The 21,285-nt window shown below is 41.6% G+C and overlaps 3 protein-coding genes across 4 annotated transcripts in view; all 3 read left to right on the plus strand.

Annotated features, from left to right (window-relative positions):
* LOC108231137 (ras association domain-containing protein 1) overlaps nucleotides 1-4,214 on the plus strand; it is a 13,085-nt gene extending 8,871 nt beyond the window's left edge. The window contains exons 1-5 of one of the 2 annotated variants that reach the window (XM_017408021.3): nucleotides 45-556; nucleotides 2,356-2,460; nucleotides 2,558-2,843; nucleotides 2,942-3,057; nucleotides 3,157-4,214. In XM_017408021.3, the coding sequence (XP_017263510.1) occupies nucleotides 371-556; nucleotides 2,356-2,460; nucleotides 2,558-2,843; nucleotides 2,942-3,057; nucleotides 3,157-3,303 (840 nt within the window). In that variant the 5' untranslated portion in view covers nucleotides 45-370 and the 3' untranslated portion in view covers nucleotides 3,304-4,214. Of the gene's footprint in view, nucleotides 1-44; nucleotides 557-2,355; nucleotides 2,461-2,557; nucleotides 2,844-2,941; nucleotides 3,058-3,156 lie in introns of those variants that run through there. The other variant, XM_017408020.3, reaches the window with a different exon arrangement.
* Nucleotides 4,215-4,434: 220 nt separating this feature from the next.
* On the plus strand, nucleotides 4,435-8,032 carry tusc2a (tumor suppressor 2, mitochondrial calcium regulator a). The gene is made up of 4 exons (XM_017408098.3): nucleotides 4,435-4,587; nucleotides 6,371-6,601; nucleotides 7,314-7,434; nucleotides 7,514-8,032. Exons 2-4 carry the CDS (start codon nucleotides 6,459-6,461, stop codon nucleotides 7,577-7,579), a joined length of 330 nt encoding a protein of 109 aa, XP_017263587.1. The 5' UTR covers nucleotides 4,435-4,587; nucleotides 6,371-6,458; the 3' UTR covers nucleotides 7,580-8,032.
* A 6,542-nt stretch (nucleotides 8,033-14,574) lies between these two features.
* On the plus strand, nucleotides 14,575-20,139 carry hyal2a (hyaluronidase 2a). The gene is made up of 4 exons (XM_017408126.3): nucleotides 14,575-15,553; nucleotides 15,906-16,874; nucleotides 17,284-17,367; nucleotides 19,112-20,139. The coding sequence occupies exons 1-4, from the start codon at nucleotides 15,263-15,265 to the stop codon at nucleotides 19,508-19,510; spliced, it is 1,743 nt and encodes a 580-aa protein (XP_017263615.2). The 5' UTR covers nucleotides 14,575-15,262; the 3' UTR covers nucleotides 19,511-20,139.
* Nucleotides 20,140-21,285: the final 1,146 nt, after the last annotated feature.

Raw genomic sequence — 21,285 nt, forward strand, 5'->3', positions numbered from 1 at the left:
GGGGGGGGGGGGGGGGGGCGGCAGGCGGGGAAGGCAGGGCGGAGACCCGAGCACATCCTGTTTCACATACACTGGAAACGTGGCCGGTAGTTTGAGAGAGAGGAAAAAAAAAGAAGAAGAAGAAGTGAGTGAGATTGTGCCGCCTGTGGTTGGACTTTCACAGAGACGTTTTTGTCGTCGGCGAGACGAGTTATCTTAGCCGTTAAGCTAGCGACCGTTACCGTTAATTAGCTTTTCTTCAGCCAAGTTGGTGAATTTATAATCCGGCTCGCCCTAAAAAGCGATTTTAAAGTTATAGTTTCGATACAGGACCAAGAGAGTTGCTTTTTTTATTATTATTATTACTTTGGACTTGTCGATAACGAGCGTCATGTCAAGCGAAACGAACAGCTCGGACAAGACCCCGTCCTTCGAGATGACCTGGGGCAGCTCCACCAGCAGCGGCTACTGCAGCGACGAGGACTCCGACCCGGAGTTCGAGCAGTATTTCACCGCCCGGACCTCCTTCTTCCCCAAAACCCGAAAAGTTATCGCCAAGGACGAAAGCGCGAAGAAGGTGAGAGGGGCGAGGACGCGAAATGTAAAAGCAAAAACAACACAGTAAAAGTTTAGAGTTTAAAATAAAAAAAGAGAGGAAGTGAGAGCAGGAAGAGGTGATGGGTGGAGCTGTGTTCTCGCGATGTTTTGGCGTTTTTTCCTCTAAAGCTGTTATTTTTAATGCTTAAAAAACAAACTTTTGCGGACTTCAATGACAAACTGTGCAGCCTTGTTTGTTACACATGTTGAGAATCAAGTGTTTTGGCTCAAGGGCATCAAACAGACCAAACAAGTTCCCCAATCTCATGGGTGGAGTTCTACTTCCTCTGTTTTTATGTATTTATTTATTTTTTACTAAAACATACTCAGGAATGAAGCTGCTTGGTTTTATTTTATATGCAGCAAGTTTGTTAAAGGGTTGCACACTTGCATAAAGGGGGTTTCTGTTTTGTTATAAGTTCATTTCCACAGAGATGAAGATCGACCCAAATGTCTTGTTTTGGTGACGCACAATCGCTTCTCGAGTTTCCAGCCACACACCCACCATTCATTGACCTCGTCTCACAGGTTTTTTTTTTTTGATAAATGTCTCAATTGCTAATGACTCACGGAGTGTTTTAGTTTTATTAATTGTCTTATCTTTTAGTCACACACCCACACTGGAGGGTCAGATTTCTTTCTGAAGAAACAAATTAAGTTTTACTGTAAAAAAAACCCATACATCCCACGTCGTTTCTTTATGACGCTTATTTTGCAGGCGCAGCAGTTCTGCGTGTCTCTCCCCCACCACCTCACTGCCTTGACTGCAAAAGCTCATTTCCGCTCTCTCCTATTGATTTATTGACTCATCAACAGCAGCACGTTAACTTGCAGATCACAGCTATTGATCTTCGCTTCGAAACTAATTTATGTGCCGTCAAGTTCTGCCAATTCCTTGCAAGGTTTCGTTTGATTGTACACGTTTTGTTTTTTTAAAACGCTCTACAGAGAAACCTGCAGGTTTGGTTAGAAACAACCAGATACTTGAGTTGGTTCTTCTGAAGTCCATTTATTATATAAAGTAAATTGATAACAGTTAATTTGTGCTGCATTAAATTAATTTAGTTGAGACAGGAAATGCCCAAATTAGGTTATGGGTAATTTCCTCGCCAGAGGCCAGATGTGCATGACTGTAAGTTTGTGGTTTTGTCAGGCAGCTGACTTCATAACAAGGGGCAGTTTTGTCTCTCCCTTTCTGGAGGAGTCTGAAGGAGGGGGAGGAGGGGAGGTTAGGGGGGGGGATGGCTATTTTTACATGAATACCAAACGGAGGAATGCGGTGCTGTTAGTTGCAGCCATTGCAAACAGCTGCTAGTTGCACAGCCCCCTCTGCCGCCACCACCACCCACATCCCTTCTTCCTCATCCATCCTTCCTCCTCTTTAGCCCTCCTACACGGAGGAGTCGGGGCGGCTGAACAGGATTGGACGGGGCTGACATCATCGCATCTCCCTCTGCTGCGTTGTCAGGAAGTCGAGTCTGATGCAACCGGTGCTCGCGTTGAAATAAAAACCAGCTTCACGACTTGTTAAAACTTCAAGCAACAAAATAAAATTGTCAATATTGTCCTATTCAAAACTAATTTTATCTGTTTTCAGAGCAAGTATAAGGCGTCCCTAACTTTTTAAATTATTTGAATAATAAAACGTGCTGTAATGAATAACTAGAAGCTGAAAATGTGACTTGTATCTGTTCTTTTGTGTTTTAATCCTACTTATATTGTGGTTTAGAGGAAAATACTGCCACCTGGTGCTGTAACGGTGCAACTTCTCTCTTCCAGGATGAACGGACTGATTCTGTAAAGCAGGAGTTGACCACACCGGAGGTTTTACAGAAGGTGAAGGAGTACAACGCTCAGATCAACAGTAATCTGTTCATGAACATGGTGAGTGGTGATTATTCACTGCAAACTTATACGTTTCATCAAAAAGTCGTTCTTTGATTTTAAATTGTCAGTGCATTGTTTTTATTTTCCCATACAGAACAAAGATGGCTCCTACACTGGCTTCATTAAGGTTCAGTTCAAGCTGGCGCGACCCGTGTCGGTCCCGGCTCCGAAGAAAGGAGGCCACGATGTCGGGGGGAGGAGGGCCAGCGGGGTGAAGCGTCGCACTTCCTTCTACCTGCCGAAGGACGCGTCCAAGCATTTGCACATAAGCTCGCGTACTACTTCCCGCGAGGTCATTGAGGCTTTGCTGAAGAAGTTTACCGTGGTGGACAATCCTGGCAAGTTTGCACTGTTTGAGCGCAGCGAGCGCCACGACCAAGGTATTTTAGTCATTTATTTTAGCTAAAGTGCGCAATAAATCCATTTATCCAGTTTCTGAAATTGCATTTCATTAAATCGTTTTGTCTCCCTCCTTCAGTTTATGTTCGCAAGCTCTCTGATGAAGAGCGCCCCCTCCGTCTGCGCCTGTGCTCTGGGCCCAATGAGAAAGTCCTCAGTTTTGTCATCAAGGAGAATGAAACTGGTGAAGTCAACGTGAGTGCGAGCTTCAGATGAGGTTTAATACGTAGTGTCCCACGAGTTCTCTGTACTGTGGAAACACTAACGCTCCCCTTCTCTCCTCCACATTTGCAGTGGCATGCCTTCTCCATGCCCGAGCTGAAGAACTTCCTGCTCATCTTGCAGCGCGAGGAAGAGGAGCACGTCAAGCAGATAGTGCAGCGCTACGCCTTGGCCCGCACTAAGATGCAGGAGGCCCTGTCCGGCTCGACCCCCGGCTGATACCACCTTCTGCTCGATGGGGGGAAGGGGTTCAACACGCGACGCCTGGCTGGGCAAATCCCGACCGGCCGCCGCTGTGTTCAAAGATCCCAGAGAAAATGACGAGAAGACGAAAAAAACCAAACACCTCTTGGATGAACGAGAGAGTGAGCTAGGGCGCAAGACAATGAGAGAAAGCGCTGGCGCGTATGTGCGTGTGAGATGTTGCGAGATATGAGAAGTGCCTTCCACCTGGAGAGTCTGATGTGCCTGGGAGAATGAGTTGAGAGGAGTGGAGGCTGGCGGACGAGACCGTGGTTATGTCCATACCTAACAGGCACCATCAGGTTAACCTGTAACCTCAGCTTTTCATAAAAAGTAACAAGGCCTTTTAAATATTTAGCATTTTGGTAAAATCCACAGTTAAACAGTGCTAAAGAAGTGCTGCTGTATAGGTATTAATATAGTTAGTTTCTTTAAAGTATTTTCACCCTTTAGGTTATCCTTATTTTCAACAATCCTGTTGCTGAAAGGTATTTGGATTTTGCCTCGACCCGGTCTCAGAGGTCTGCCACGTCCCCTCCCCACCCCCCCGATGGGTGCAACTCTTGATTTTAGCTGTCACTTTGTGAGTATGAGTGATGAGTGGACATTTGTATGCGATTATGAATGTCAGATGAGCTGTGCCACAAGTCACGCTGGTTGACTGAAGTCCTGAATGAAGATCGTCACTTATGTTTGAACTGGAAGCTGCTTATTGTTCTTTATATCTTCCTCTTTTTCTTTTTTTTTCATCCAACTCAATGTTTGTCTTCTGTTTTGTTTTTGCACTTCACCTTTCCTTGTTTCTGTCTATGCACAAATTTAAATGTAGCGCTCTTAACAAATGTGACAGACGGACACAGCATTTAATAAAACATTTCCAGAGTTTCTTTTGTTGTTGTTGTTATAAATGTATCGCCTATGAGAAATAATAAAATATAAGTTAATGTTTATCCTTTAACCCTAAATGCTTTTTTTTAGACTGGTTGTGATCCAAATGCTGCAACAGTGTTTACTTTTACAGTAGATTATATCAGAAAATACAACCTAATATTAAGTCATAACTTATTTTTATTAGCTCTTAAGCTAAAATAACAACAAGTGCCTGCCTGGAAGCAGTTTGCAGCAGAAACCCAGCCCGCTGAGAGTTTTTCTCCAAGTTTCTGTCAGATCAGCTGACCGCCTCCTGTCAGACCAGCAGCTACAGCTAGCTGAGCAGCTGCTGCTGCGAGCTATGTCCGCACATGTCCATGGAGAAGTGAGGTGAGCCATTTCACGGCGTTTGTTTATTAATTTATTTCATGTCTAAGCCCGTGTCCTTGTGCGCGTGAACCTCACCTGTCCGGGTCTGTCATCATTTAGCTAATCGAGCTAACTCGCGTCAGTGAAGCTAACAAGCTAGCGCCTCAACCTGCAGGTACCGATGTGCGAACTACCAGCTAACATCTGTGTTATATATTTGTCTAAGGGATGCTGGTGCCATGTACAGAACGCAGACACAAACATGCACCAATATGAGCGTTTTTGAGTGAGTCTAATCGATGAAATGTTACGAAATTAGTCACTTACGTATGCTAGCTTAAAGCTAACATAACGGTAAACAACATGAAATACAGCAGACACCCAAGGCTATACTGTCATTTTTTTTTAATCTTATAATGCTCGTTTTATTGAGTTAGGCGTGGTTACCTCATATGCATTTTAAATGTAACAGCTCCTTCTAGAAGTTGAAATGATGTTAATTTGTTTTGTGTTAATTGTGTAATCTAAAAGATATGAGCAAAGATATGACCCGCGTGCCAGAAGCGGTCCCTGGACAATCTTCATCCGGCCTCCCTTGTTCTAATGAAAACAGAAGAACTTCAAATCAATAAATAAAAACGTGTTTCAAATAATAAACATCAGGGTTAGCAAAAAACATAATGCATGCATCTTGGAAGTCCAACTCCAGACATTTATGGCTAAGTTAGGCTTAGATAAAGTACGATTTCACTGGGTTGAGACTAGTTAGTGACTCAAAACTGTGAGAGAAAATGCTAATTTTAATTGCAGTCTCACTGAACGTTGAGTGCTTCCAATGAACTGATCAGCAGGCCGCGCAGCTGCGTTTTACTCGCCCAGTTTTTGTAACTCGCAGCCTATTTTTGCGTGCGGGGCCTGCAAACCTGTACTCCAGCCCTGCCGCACGCGCTTTGTTTCGCCTCGCACCTACCCTGGCAGACACCCCGTCGCGTGCACGATTTAACCTGCTCGGGTTTGTAGACCTGGACCTGACGGATTTAGAATATTTTTAAACGTCTGCAGTGACCGGACCTTCTTGGCTTTGGTTCAGTCGTGTGCTTGTTGCCTTTAGCAACAAACCTGCAGATTCTGCGCCGCTGCTCTTTCTGCGGCCTGCACCAGCAGGCCGAAACGGCGCCACCTGTGAGCCCAAGAATGACGATCAGGACAACATGGATGCTGTTTGTTAAAAAAAATACCAAACAACTAAACAAATGCTGTCATGCAAAAGTGAAGAGGTTTAATTTTAGTTAATGTTATGTTATTTCACACCCGTATGCCTTTTTTTTTAAGGGGAAAAGAGTTATTTTATAAGCCTAAAAACATCAAAGTTGGCTATCCATGAGCGTAGCCTGGAGGAAGACTTCTGTCTTTTTTCTTTATGCTCTGTTCTTCGCTTGTAAGGTACAAACTACTGATAACTATTTGACAGAACATTACTTTAATAATAACCAGACTATCCCTTTTAAGGTCAGTGATTATTATTAACCAAACTAAAGGCGCTTGGTTTAAAATGAAAATAATTTGTCTCTAAAGGGCACATATTTCAATCATATCCAAGTGTCAGCTCTCAGGGAGTTTGTTTGCCATGACAGTATTGGTGTGTTGGAGGAGTTCAGCATCACAAGACTTTTCTTTTTCTTTTTTTTTAACCAAAATTGCTAACTATGCTAAAAACATGTCAGGCTGACAGACCAGCAGCCTGAAACAGTCAGCGAAAGTCCGATAAGAAGCACTTTCTCCTTCTGGGCTGTTTATTTTTCAGGTCCTGGCCTTGATAAGCGGCTGAGTTTCTGGCTACCAAGCACGAGTGGGAGCTTCAGCCTGAGATTAATTATGTCTTATCGCTAAAAATGGGAGGAAGCGGATCCAAAGTCAAAGGCGTCTGGCCTTTCTCAGGCGGCGGAGGCGATTCAGGAAGCGATGGAAACGAGCAAACGTTGGCCCGCCTGAAATGTTCCAAGAGTGCAACGCCGTTTGTTTTCACAAGGAGGAGGTAACTTCTGCTTGTTTCCAACTTTGTTTTTCCTTTTAGGTTCTTACTTCTGTGGACACAATTTAGAGCAAGCTATTAAACTCAAGTTACTTTCTGTACAAATTTCACTTTCAGATTATACGTTTTATTATCGTGAGGCTGGCAAACAAGAAAGTATATACGTTTTGTTTTTGCTCATCAGATGTTAGGAAGGACATTGCAGTTACACAGACTACAAAAAAATAAATTACCAAGCTAATTAGTAGGTTTCCAGAGTACTGAACAGTAAGGATTTTAACCCTAAACACCAGCAGATGAGAGTTTTCACTTTAAATCCACTTTTCTGGTTCAGAAAATAACAAGGGCCCATCGGGCTTCTCTTTCTTTACCTTTTAAGGAAGTTTGGAAGAAGACAGCCCGGATTTGATTTTCTGAATCTCTTTGTACAGCTGATTGCACAACAGCTCTTCCTTATTTTACTTCTGTTTCCTGTGTTTTCAGGCTCATTCAGGGTTATTTATGTCGCTCAGCGGGGTGTAATTTACCGTTTTATGGGACAGTATTTAGACATCACCCCAGTGCGACACACCTGCGCTGATGTATTTGAAAGAACCCCATGCGTAACCTTAACAAACATCGGATCAGATGCTTATTTTCATATTTGCCAGCGTCTGATGAGTCTTGTTGAACTAAAAAGACGCCGCCGTTTGGTTCTTGCTCGCTGTCTCGGCAGCTCCCTGTACTACGACGAGGACGGCGACCTCGCCCACGAGTTCTACGAGGAAACGGTGGTGACGAAAAATGGCAGGAAGAAGTCCAAGCTGAGGAGGATCCAGAAGAATCTGATTCCCCAGGTGAGCCGGGGGCGGACGCAGGGTGGCGGCGCGGCGTGTTGCGTCGGATCGTCTCAATGTGAAACTGCTCATCTTTCAGGGAGTTGTGAAGCTGGATCACCCCTGCATTCATGTGGATTTCCCCATCGTCCTCTGCGAAGTGTGAGAAACTGCTCGGGGCGGATGATCGTGGTGAAGGCTCCTCTCGTGGGTCTGTCCGGACCCAGAGCTGTGGTCACGGGGTGCACTGTTCACTAGGAAACACATTTTGACATTCACAAACGTAGTGATGGTTCACCTTCATCTCTCTTTTTTTTTTTTTCAGGGAAAACATTGTCAACGTGAAAAGGCTTTAATGGTTCTTACCTTCTGTGCGACGTAGAGTGTTGCTGTGTGTTGTTTTTTTACTTGTACATATGTCTATTGGGGTGAATGTGTGAAAGAAAGATTATACGGTGTAGATAATAATAGATTATGTGTATGTTCATGTTCTGTATTGTCATGTCTGAGTCCGTCTCAGTTACTGAACCTCAGACCTGCACTAGTGAACATAACATCCTGTAAATAACCTCAGATTTCTTAGTTGGAAATACTTGAATAAATGGTTTACTTAACTGAGTAACGAGTCAAATCTTTGATTCCTGCTGCCGTCAAGTTGCTTTTCATTGTCTGGTCCTCCTAAATTTTTTAAATCAATGCATAAACAGACTGCAGTTTGATTTGAAAAATGTTTTTTACATCATTTAATGAAGGGGAAATTTGTGCTGATTGTAATTTCTGAGATCAACACATGGATTTACAGAGCAAGGACTGAATAAAATCAATTTAAATGTATTTTGCTGGTTTATAAAGTAGATTTTGAGGAATACTAAGGTGTCACTAATAAAAAAAAACTAATTTTGTCAGTGTTTTTGAGTTTGGGAGTGCTTGGAATGTGACTAAATTAGTGGCTATATTGTTAAAAAAAAACAATCCAAAGAGCAGATAGAGGATGGTGGAGCTTCATCAGGATGTTTGTTTTCTGACAACTTCAGTTTAATGAAGTTTGTAGAAATTTAAGAGCAAATATTATTTCCCAGCCTTTTCCTGATGACTGAACTAGACTTAAAGTAAAGTTACATGATTATAATGTAGAAATCTGAAAACAGTCAGGAAACATCTTGTGATCAGTGCGTTGATATAAAGTATTTTGTTACTTTTGGGTGAAATGCAAGTTTTTTTTTAATGATTTTATTCTCTCTACACATGAAAGTTTGATAATTTTCCTAAATTCTGGCAAAGAATAAACTGTTTGGTAGTATTTATTAAAATCTCAGGCTTTTTTCTTGTTTAAAGAAACAAACAAAACAAAAATAAATGCTTTAAACCAATTTCTGAATCCAACAAAATAGTGATAATCATATTTTGTCAAAAATTATTTGAAATGCATAATTTTTTTGTTTAGGTTTCAAACCTTTTTTCTTTGTAAACAATACACAAACTAATGGAAAAAGCAAATCGTTATTTTGGCATGTTTATAACATTTGTATAGAATTTTTAATTTAAGTAATTTTTCTTAATCTGGGGATTTTGTTTCAGTGGGAAAAACCTAAATGTGATCTGAGTGAAGCTGTGAGAGTCAGACCAAAATAAATAAGATGGGGGGGCTCTCACAGCACTTATAAGTTATAACAACTTAATATGCTTGATTAGATTTTTTTTTAAATCTTTACACATTTTTGATAAATCAAGAAAAGCAAGTTTGACCTTGAATTTTGTCAGATGATGCAGGTCTTTTAAAACCCATAATGTCACCACTAGATGGCAGCAGAAAGCCACACCTCCTCCATTAAACGAGGTTATTTATAAACGATTGTGTTATCCCTTTTAATCATCACGTGTTTTTGTTCTCAGTTTTCTCTGATGACTGTTTTGTTTCGACAGGCTTCCCCAAAAAAGACCTAAATAGAAACACTCCTGAGGAGCAGTGTTTCCTCAGATGCTATCTCAGTTGCGACCTGTTGAGGTTGTTTGTGCCAGCTGGCAGAGAATCAAACTTTAATGGCAACGTAAATATATATTCCAGTGGATGCACCGGGTTCCCACAAGAACTGGGAAGGGCTTCCTTCGAAGGCTTTCTCTGGTGTCTGTAATTGTGTGGAATGTGGTTCGGTGGTTTTTTGGCCCAGAGGTCAGTAACTTTGATGTGCTTCCTCTCCGCTGCTGTTTGAAGTGCTGCTGAAAGTTCAGCCTGCATTAAAAGGACAAACCATAAAAGTCATGCACCTCGTGAATAAGACACTGGTTTGATCTCTGGAAAGTGTCAGTTGATGTATACAATGTGCTCAAGGAGGGAAAAGTGGGTGACAGAGAGAGAGAAAGAGAGAGAGTTATCACGAACTAGAGAAACTGCATTTCCTGCGACAGTGCAGTGTGAGTGATTACTCCTGAATGATTTAGCTGAAAGCTGCAGAAGAAGCTGAAACTGTGCTGAAATGTTTTAATCGCTGAACTGGCAATGCAAGCTGATTATGAATCGTTGGAGTTGTAGCCAAAAATAGTTGAATGATTGCTGAAAGTTGCCGAAGAGGCTGATTCTGGGCAGAACAAAAGTTTAGAGTAGCAGAGGCAAGACAAGGCTAAAAAAGGAGGATAATTATAGAAGGAAGGAGGAGAAAAAAGCTTAAATGAATAGAAATCAAATCAAAAATATAAAAGAGCAGAAAATATATTTTAAAAAAGCAGCAAAACCAGCCTAACAAACCTTTAAAAAACAGCAGAACAAACGTTAAAAATACCTGATTTAACCTTTAAAACATCCCAAAAAACAACAGAAAAGATCTTAACAGCAGAAAAAGCCTTAAAACAGGAGAACAAACATTAAAACAGCAGAAAAAACCTTGAAATATCTGAATAAAACCTTTAAGTTGAACAAGAGCTGAAAATACACAAATGTGATGTTCTAAATTCTGTCACCACGGCAACGCAGCACGACATAAGAGTCAGACCTAATTTTTCTCCTACTTTAAACTGAGATTATAAAAAAACTGTAAAAGATATCAAAAAGCTGACTCATTCAGTAATAGTTAAATGTCTTTTGTTTTGTTTAAACTTTCACTGGCATTTCTAGGTGGACATATACTGAAGTAGTTAGCTTTCAAAGAGCAGTAAGAAACTGACAGTTTTGACGAAATTTCATTGTATTTCAATGAGAAAAATTAAATTCTAAGCAGTAAAAAAAGTTATTGTTTGCTCATGAGTCTGTGGGCTGTAGTTGTTTAAAATAAAAGAACAGCTTGTGCTGGTCCTGTTTAGCTCCACTGATGGATTCTGTTCCAGTTCCCATCCCTGTTAGTGGCTGTATAAACAGTGCATTGGTGAGGTGCTAAAAAAAAACAACAAAATTAAACATATACTTGCAAGAAACATGAATGACAATATCCTATTTAAAGCCGGATGAAAGAAACTTTAGAGACAAGAAGCGAAGCGTGTAAACTTATTATTGAAGACATTTCTGGATGACATTTTGGGCTTACAGTAATGCTTTTCCAGTGGGTTGGTGTCCTTTCTAGTTTGTTCTCTTACAACCAGGAATTTAATTGGAATTTTATTTTATTTAAAAGCAACAATTCTCCCAAAATACCTAAAATTAATTACGTTCAATGGGGGAAAAGCTTGTTTAAATAATTCAATAAATAAAAAAACTGAAAATTGGTGCGGACATACGTATTCAGCCCATTTGTTCTGAAGCTCCAACCATTACCCTCAGAAGCCACGAGATTAGTTAAATAAGCCCCTCCTGTGTGTGATCTAAGATTCAAATGATCTAATTTTGTTGTATCAGCCTCAAGAATCTTCCCCAAACATGTGGAAGAAGGTGCTGCGGTCAGATGAGACCAAACTCAGACTTTCAGACCTTCGAGGACAACACCAGCACCTTGGTTTAAGGAGGAACTGGTAAATGTCCAGGAATGGCCCAGTCAAACCCAAACCTGAATCCAACTGAGAGTCTCTGATGATTTAAAGATTGTTGGACAGAAGCGGCACCCATCCAACCTGAAGGAGCTGCAGCCGTTCGGTCGAGAAGAATGAACAAAACTCCAGGTTAGATGGACCAAGATCATGGAGACCAACCTGAGGAGACTTGATGCTGGAAGAACTGCAAAAGAAGCCTCTATGCAGTATTTAGGTTTAGGGGATAAATACACAGGCCCACACATTTTTGTATCATTGTTGCCTTTAATGAAATAGAAAATCCATTTAAATTTTGGATTTTAAGCCAACAAAACAGAAGAAGTACCAAAAGGGGTGAATACTCTTGCAGCCTACTGTATCTGAGCCACCTTATTCTACAACTGCTTGGATTTTGTGTTCGATTGGGTTAAATTCTTGTTATTATTTCAGTGAAAGTCATCCCAGTCGTGTTCAGGATTACCCTAAGCATCCTGATTCACCAAGTGGCATGGTGGGCTTCCGGTTTCCCTCCTATTGTTTTGGCTTCCTGGAGGTCACTCGTTCCTGTTGATGTAATGTTCAGGACACCAGAAGTCAAAGGGAAGCAGGGCCATTCCTTTGTTCCTTTCCTTTCCTCCGTTATCATTCACATGGGTCACTAGTGCCCTAGATTTTCCTTAACCTCCTCAAAGAAAAAAAAAGAGAAGAAGAGCGAGAAACTGATGACACGGTGAGGTGAGTCAGCAAAGCTCTGAGGATAAACAGCGGAATGGACTTTTGACACAGGAAAAACCACATTTTCCTCCGTCAGAGTCATCGGGGTCATTAGTTTAGAGCGTTTCTGTTCCCTTGAATCTGCAAGGAAAGGCTTTAGAGCAACAACAGCCCTCAGCTCCAACTTGTTTCATGAAAACGGCACTTTTTGTTAGCGAAGACAGAAACATTTCCATCAAACGTCTTCTGGCCAACAAAGCTCTGGTTGTTACATTTGGCCGAGGCTGTGGGCTATCGGCACGCCGTTCTCTTCACCGCCGTTATCTGCTGAACTTGACGACTTGACAGCATGTGGTGCTGCTCGGCTACTTCAGTGAGTCATTGCCAGCGGCTGTCATCACGTTGCCTGCAGGCACCGGTGACATCTGCATACCAGATGCTTTGTGTGCCCGCTGTCTGAAGTGTGCTCCGAGCATTCGTGGAAAAAAAAAAAAGACATTAAAATCCTTCAGTGAAGTAGCAACAGCTAGGGAGAAAAAAAGGGCTTGAATAAAACAAGAACCAGGCCTGCATCCTACTCATTTATAAAAAAAAAAAGGATTACTTATTAAAGGCTTTTACTTATATTTCTGAAATACTGTTTACATTACAGATTATTTTTAGTGTTATAGCACAACTTTTGTACTTTATATTCACAGTTTTTAGTCCACTTTACTACATTTATCTGAACAAAGGTGTTGTTTTCATAATGTAAACTTTTTAAAAACCTGACATTGACTTGTTGTTTATATGTTTACTACAGACAAATCACTCTTTGGGAATTCATTCATATCTATGTTTTTGGAAAACAGTTAAGCATGAGTATTTTTGTGAAATAGTATTTGTCCTAAGTAAAAACAAACAACAGTGCAGCGAACACTCATGCAGTGTCTTTTACACACATATTTCAGCTTGAAGTGATTCTTGCAAAACGGTAAAAGGTTTTAAATTGCAAAATGACCACATTCGTTTATACGCAATGAAAGCTGTTTCAAAAGTCAGCCACATCCCAGTGAAATGTTGTGGAGCACATGTTCAGCAGCAGTTTTGATCTTTTTTTTTTTTTTTCTCCTTTCTTCCTCGTTTGATTTCGAGCTTTAATTGTTCGTGGTGAGGTTAAAGGCCTTGGATACCCATAAATATCACTTCCAAAACATGTGGAGCAACGAGGAACATGCAATCTGCCAAACTTACTATAAAGTTGGGTTTTTAATTTCATATGAGATATGAATTGCTGCTTTTATCTGCCTCCCTGCTGTAATGCGAAGTTGGCAGAAAATTGTGTTTTCTCAATAAATAACTAAAAGTGTTGAAAGAGTTTGTTAACGCTTCAGCTGCCAGTCAACTCTGGATGAATTATGTTTACACAGATGGTTCTGACAGAAACAAATATGGTGATACATTACTGTGCAATAGTTCTAAACCACTCCAAATTTGTTTATTTTTTGCTTCTGATTAAAGAGCCACACTTTGTTGCAGCCTTTTAAAGTGGTCTTGATCGGTATCTCTCCAGGCTTCCTGAAGGTTTTTCAGGGGGTTTCTTTGGACATTGGTTGTTTTTTCCTCCCACTCATTTTCTGTCTAGCTTTTCCTTATGACAACATGTTGTGCTGCCTGTCCTTAAAAATCAGAAAAGTGGACAAGTGGAAGACATAAGAAGAAGTGGCAGGACTAAAAAAAAAAGATCAACAGTATCTAAAAGCCATGTTTTAGGAAATAAAAATTAATCTAGCAAAGACTTGACACGAGTCCTGAGAGATACATCGTCCTTCAGTTGGAGGTGAAGTATCTAAAAATCCAATTTAAAATTGTAAATGTGTTGACGGAACTTTGATTCATCACTCGCTGTTTCTTGTTTTTATGTCTGAATGATATCGGTCAAAGTTAGGTGACGAACAACAACTGAGAAAAAAATATAGACCCATAATGAGTGGAAAAGTAACTAAATTCTGAAGAAATATTGATCAAGAAAATGGTAGCAATACATAATACAGCCTGGTACTTATGGGGTAAAATACAAGATACTCACCAGGTAACATACAAGGTATTTACTGGATAACAAACAAGGTACTTATGGATAAATATTCAGGGTACTTACCAAGTAACATACAGAGTATTTATGGAGTAATGTACATGGTACTTACTGGATAACAAACAAGGTATTTACTAGGTAGATATAGGATAATTACAAGGTAACATACAGTGTACTTACTGGGTAGAATAAGTAAGTACCAGTAAGTACACTGAACATTACCCAGTAAGAATCTTGTATGTTACACAGTAAGTATTTTGTATGTTGCCCTGTAAGTACCAGGCTATATTATGTATTGTTCCTGTTGTGTGTGTGTGTGTGTGTTATAAATAGTGTTAAGGGCCAAACCCCAGATATCGAACAAGAAGTTGTCACTTAGCCTCCTTCCTAAATGCCACGTTATTTATAATCCCCATCTGGCTGTAATGTATCTGAGAGGTCGTGTGGGGATGGATTTATTTTTGGGGTGAGTTACAGCTGGTCGGTTTACCGACTCACCCGGTTACTGATCCAAATCCTCGCACTGAATCGGGACTCATGAGTCCGAGGTCTTAATTAGCCCGGATCCTACATGTCCTCTGGCAGAGGACAATATGGACTCAGATAAATCCAGTCTCTGATTCGGATTAAAAACAGCACAGGCAGAGGACACGTTTACATACACAACATATAGCTACTTAATGTAACATTTTGATTAACTTACGTTTTATCTGCACATTTTACGTTTTTGTTCCATTTGTTTTGTTCCATCATCCGTGAATTGCTTGTTCGTTTAATTGTGGGCAGAATTGTAAAATAAACACCCATATTTGAGGCAAATCCACCGCCAAGTGACTCAAAGTGAACCGAATCACCTTAGTGAATGACTCAGATTGATTCGAATCCGAATTCACCAGTTCCAGGAACTTCTCGGACTGTCGCATTCCGAGCTAACGCGACATGGCGGTGAACTTTTTTTTTTCTTTTTAAAGGAAACACTAAAAATTAAAACTACGCCTCGCTTGTATGTTTTGTGAACCTAAGGAACAGAGGAAACAGGATTTCTTGAACATTTTCGACGCGCTGACAGAGTTTTCAGGATGTCCGGTTGGTTTCGTCCGTCCCCCACCACCCCCCTCTTTTCCAGCCTGAATGGAACATCCTGGAAGCGGTTTGGCTTTTCAGAGTGAACGGGATACAAGTGACAACATCGCGGGGGGTAAGTTCACTTCTCCCCGCTGTGGTGACCGTGGGAAGTCCGGGAGCCGAGCGAGCACGAGACAACACGCTCACTCGTGCCTTTATGAGTTCATCCCACCACACTTTTCCTACACAGAGGAATTGCTTGTTCGGAAAAAAAAAACGCGCACAAAGTTGCTGGTTTCTGCCTTTCCCTTTTTTTCTTCTTTTAGTTGGGAATGCTTCCTCAGTCTGCCAGGAAAGGTGAGTCCATCCATCATTTATGTGACCAAACTACGCTCTTGCTTGTATGTTTGCTAGTTTATTATTTAAATTGTAATTTAATCAGTGCTTTAAATCGGTCAAAGCTAAAGCTGAAAGTATAAAACTGCAGGAGGATGCTTTCTATGAACACTAAACCACTTGAAGTTATTTCCTAATGAATGCAGTAAGAGCTATTTTTTTTATTTAAAGTTCATAATTAAGAAAAAAAAGAGGAAATAAATCAATTTTTGTGTGTTATACCTAACTCTATAGGTGCTTTCTCTAAATATATGTGTGTTATTAGTTATTGATCAGAAATGCTGAGTTTTTTTGTCTCCTTTATGATTTGCAGAGCAGCGAGGGACAGTCTTTTCTGTCCACATCTGAAGACATGTTGTATTGGACCCTGTCTGAATGGAGAATCCTGCTCCTCTTCGCTCCGCTGTGGGATGGCCTCTGCGCTTCGGGAGTGAAACCCACAAGATGGCCGCTGTACTCCCAAAAGCCTCTGCTTCTGGCTTGGAATATCCCCACTCAGGAATGTGGCCCATGGCACAAGGTATCCTTGGAGCTGGACCAGTTCCAGATCGTGGCCAGTCCAAATGAGGGCTTTGTCAGACAGAATCTGACCATGTTCTACAAGGACCGCTTGGGTTTTTACCCCTACTTTGAGCAGGATGAAACTCCGATACACGGGGGGCTCCCTCAGGTGGCCAGCCTCTCCCAGCACCTGGAGAAAATGCGGCAAAGCGTCGCAAAGTATATTCCTGACCAGCAGGCGGTGGGGTTAGCGGTTATTGACTGGGAGGAGTGGCGTCCCGTCTGGATACGCAACTGGGGACCCAAATACATTTATCGCAGTCGCTCTGTTGAGCTGGTGCGCCAGAAGAACCCAACCTGGCCCGCCGAACAGCTGACCAAGGTGGCCCAGCAGGAGTACGAGATGTCTGCCAAGAATTTCATGCTGGGCACGCTCAAAAACGCCAAGCACCTGAGACCCCACCAGCTGTGGGGGTTTTACCTGTTCCCCGACTGCTACAACCACAACTACCTGCAGTCTCTGGTGAGCTACACGGGCCGGTGTCCTGATCCGGAGGAGTCCCGGAACGAGCAGCTGAAGTGGCTGTGGAACGAAAGCACGGCCCTCTTCCCGTCCGTCTACATGGGCACCGTGCTGCGTTCCTCGGCCTCCGGATGTCAGTTTGTGCGGAACCGCGTGAAAGAAGGGATGCGTTTGGCCTCGTCGGGCGACGGCCTGGCACGTCCTGTCTTTGTCTACACCCGGCCCACCTACACCGACTCCCTGCAGCAGCTGACAGAGGTGACGCCTTTTTTATTTTTTTTTCTTTCCGATATCGAATTTGATTCTTCTTTCTGAAACTTTTTGTTTAGTTTTATCCAAACCAAAAGATTTGCAGTGAAGGTGTGGCTCTGACTCATCCTCCTTTGTACGTGTGGAGCTGTTGCTGTTTAGTTTTCCTTATCGGCAGCCACAGTCCCTTCCTGTTCTGGGCACTGTCAGACTCCCTCACCACCACCTTTCATTTATGTGGAGGGCAGGATGGGTGTTGGTTAAGTTGAAAGTCTGGCTAATGCCCAGCTCTGGAATAGAGCCTCACTTCACGCACAGTTCATCCACGAACAGTCTGACCCCGTTCCATAGCTACACAACAGCACAGCTTGCTTTTTGTTTTGTCTGTCAACGTAACGAGCTGGATCGTCTCTTCCAGACTGACCTTGTCTCCACCATCGGGGAGAGCGTGGCTCTGGGAGCGGCCGGGATAATCCTGTGGGGAGACGCCGCGTACAATAAAGTGAGTAGCCACGCTCTTCAGTCACTCAGCTTCGCCACAAACACCGACGTATCAGAGTCCCGTCACATGTAAAGTCATTTGACACTCAGAGGTTCAGCTCAGTTAGTGGTTACACTGTGAGCCACTTGTTCTTCAGCCGCACAGAAGATTCTTGTCTGAGGAACGTTTAGGATTCAATTAGGTTGAAGGCTGACTTATCCGAATGTTTCTAAAGAGCAACAACAAGCAGAACACAGACTCTTACAAAAGCAAAAGTAATCCTTTAAAGTGTGTTTGACGAGATTCTCTGCAGAGTTTTTTGCAGATTTTCTGCATTTTGAAGAACGTATTCACCCAGTTTTCCTTCTTAAGCTGCTGGGTTCTTGGCTGTAAGATATCAGGCTCCTAAAAAACCCCTAATAGGTTCCCGTCTTTGGCTCCTCGCTCCTCGCTCCTCGCCGCTCTCTGTCTGTTTACACATCTGCGCTCGCTCGGCAGAGCGGGAGCTTTTCTGTCAAACCCAGCCGTTCCCCGAAGATTTACCGCTTTGCTCTTCGGACGGCGCGGCGTGTCTTACTTTCTGAATGACCACATTCAGAGGATCTCAATCAAGTCGCGACCTCGACTCTTTAATTTAACCATCAACAGTTTGTCCCCGACGTGAGAACAACATTTTCCAGAGTCAAAGCCAATCGCTGGCTGCGGTTTGAAGAGATTAATTTGTGACAGGGGGGAACATTTATTACTTTCCTTTGATGTTGGACTAAAGAAATACAAAATTTAAAAGAATTGCTCTGTGTGATTTTTTATTTTTAGATTTGAAGCGACTGTCTGACACCAACTTTAACTTTAATTAATTTATTTCTATGGGCGACTGAAGCAACAACTGAGCTTTCAAGAAGGCAAAAGTCAGATTTGATTGAGCGTCTCTTTAAGTTAAACTTGTTGCTGTTTTTTTGTGGATTTGATGAAGCAAAAATGCACATTAAAAAAAAAGTACACAGAGGAGCAGTACTTCAAATAATTTGCATTGAGAACATATGTACACTAAAAGAAGAGGCTGCAAATGAAACTTTTTTTTTTTTTTACCCCTTATTTAAGGCAGTGGTTCCCAAAGTTGGGGTTGGGACCCCTCTTTGGGTCATGAAACATCAACTGAGGGTCCCCAGATAATCTCCAGAAACCAATTTAAATGTAAAAAAGCTGGTAATAGCATCTTTTACAAAAATATTCTAAAAAAATAAAAAAAAGTTATCATAAATGATTGAAAATAGAATAGTATTGAACTGTTTTATATTGTCATTATGCCCTTTTTAAATAAGGTTATGATAAGAATTGTATACTTAAGCCAGTCACATTAGGGGTCTCAAGCCTCTGAATCTGTTACTTTGTGGGTCGTAAGCTGAAAAGTTTGGGAACCACTGATTTATGGGATGCACATGTGGTCTTCATTTACACGTAATAAAACAAAAAAGTAAAGCGTTTAACTTTGACAGCATGGTTGGCACACGGCAAAAGTTCATCTAACCTCATCTTAATTCAGACAAAGGCTTGTTTTTATTTTCTTTAAACTACTTTAAGCCTGGATTTCACATCAGTAAAAAGAACAGCTGACACAGTGACATGCAGAACAAAAGCCATTCAGTCCAAGAACTAGTCAGGAATAATATAAACCCAGCAGGACAGGAGTGAGTAACAGGTTTGACGTCAAATCTCTGCAAAGTACATAATGTTGTTTTTTTTTTCCTTTCTTTTCTCTGTTCAGACCACCTGCTCTGATCTGGATGTTTACCTTCGGGGCACACTGGGTCAATACCTCCTCAACGTCTCCACGGCAGCAGAGCTGTGCAGCCAGACCTTGTGCGGTTCTCACGGCCGCTGTCTGCGCAAAAATCCAGACAGTGACGCTTACCTGCACCTCAGTCCCCTCACCCACAGCTTTCAGAGGCCGAACGGCAAGCTGACAGTCAGCGGTGAGCTCGGCGAGGAGGACGAGGCGCGTTTCCGCGCGGACTTCCAGTGCCAGTGTTACAGCGGCTTTCTGGGCGAGGACTGCGGCGAGAAAGACCCTCAGCACCAAACAGGGACGGCCGCTCGAGCCGGGACGTCAGCTCTGCAGTGCGTTGCCTTACTGCTCACGTTTGTGCTCCTGTCTTTCACATAGCTGTGAAACGTTCAAGCACAAGAGGAGACATTTTAGGGGAAAAAAAGTGTTATTTTTACAACAAAATCTAATTTACAGAAAGTGAAACTTGATCTTTGTTGATCACATTTTTTAAACAACGGAGAGCTCGCTGGAAATCAGTCTGTTTACATTTTCCTCTCAGTCGCTTTTTGTTCCCAAGGGGTCAGATTTCCTGATGCTTTTGTAGTAAATGTGTTTTAATAAATTGATCAAATAAGTTTGTTGCTTTGTGGTGAAAGTAGAAACGATGCACTTAAATCAGCTCGTAGCGCAATATATTTGAAGTGCCTGACTTTTAATTTTTAACCTTCAAAATGACCTTTTTCTGATGTCTAATGATTTTTATGGAAACGACTGCAGTATTTTTATTTATTTGAATGTGTTTTTAGGTGTTTCGTATGTAATTCTTCGTATGTTTGAATCATGACTACTACGTTTTAACCGAATCCCCAGATTTCTCCATTTGGCTTCATGTTTTAACAGATATTTCACCTCAAAAGCACATTCTAAAAAGCCACTTTATATGTGTGAAGCATTTGTTTATTCATATGCAAACACATGTCGTTGTTTTATATTTGTCTCCTTAAATAAACTTTAGTTTTTCTGAGCTTGTGTGGCTTCATTCAAGGCTTTTCGAGTCCTGTAAGATTCTCCGGCACCAGCGTTGAAACTTGATTGAAATGTAATATAGGTGTGCTTTTGTTCTCGGTCAGTAAAAGTTCTGTTTCAGAGGAGAACGTCAGTGACTCACTCTTAATTTGGAAGCCAAAGGCTGCTGTTCTGAAGGAAGCGTACAGCAGCCTTTCCCCTTCCCCATGTAATTACAGGGCACAGTTATTCGAGTTATTTTTACTACTATAATGAGCTGAGCAAAGCTTACGCATAAATTTGGACGTGGAGGAGTTCATTATGGCTTCTCTTGATAGGCACTTGGAGGAGAACTCTGTGACCCCTCCAAGCATCCTCATTAAACTGTTTTTTTTTTAGTTGTGTTTGCATGTTTGTCCTGAAAACTACGTTGGAGAAAGGGTCTGCTCCATTTGCAGGCCGGCACACTTAAAGAAATGCCAAGTAGGCGATGGCTGATAAAAACATGAGGTTGTTTTGATGCCAAGGTTTAAAGTAGTTATGAATTAAAGAATAAAGTCAATAAATCAGCTGAAAATGATTAATTACAGGCTGCGCCGTTAATCCCAGTGGACATCTGTTTTTTAAAAATTGATTTAATGCACAGTGATGGCTGGAGATTGGCACCAAGTCAAATTTATTTGTATAGCACATTTCAGCGACAAGGCAATTCAAAGTGCTTTACATCATAAAAACACAAAAATAAAAAGTTATAAAAACAACATATAGTCACCAATTGAGAAACCAGTAGCAAACATTACATTTTGTCATGCGCCATCATCAATATACATCAAATATGTTGGTGAATGTTCCATTTATTATGGTTTAAAAGTAACTAGCCTTGATTTAAAGGAACTCGGTGTTTCAGCTGTTTTGCAGTTTTTCAGAAGTTTGTTCCAGATTTGTGGTGCATAGAAGCTGAATGCTGCTCCTCCATGTTTGGTTCTGGTTCTGGGGATGCAGACCAGACCAGAACCAGAAGACCTGAGTGGTCTGGAAGGTTGATACAACAACAGCAGGTCTTTAATGTGTTGTGGTGCTAAGCCATTCAGTGATTTATAAAGCCGGGCCATGCGCCGGTGGATCATAAAGGAAAAGACCCAACAAGAACAACCAGATTAAGTTAT

Source organism: Kryptolebias marmoratus, linkage group LG4 (genome assembly GCF_001649575.2).
Source record: "Kryptolebias marmoratus isolate JLee-2015 linkage group LG4, ASM164957v2, whole genome shotgun sequence".
Taxonomy (NCBI): Eukaryota; Metazoa; Chordata; class Actinopteri; order Cyprinodontiformes; family Rivulidae; genus Kryptolebias; species Kryptolebias marmoratus.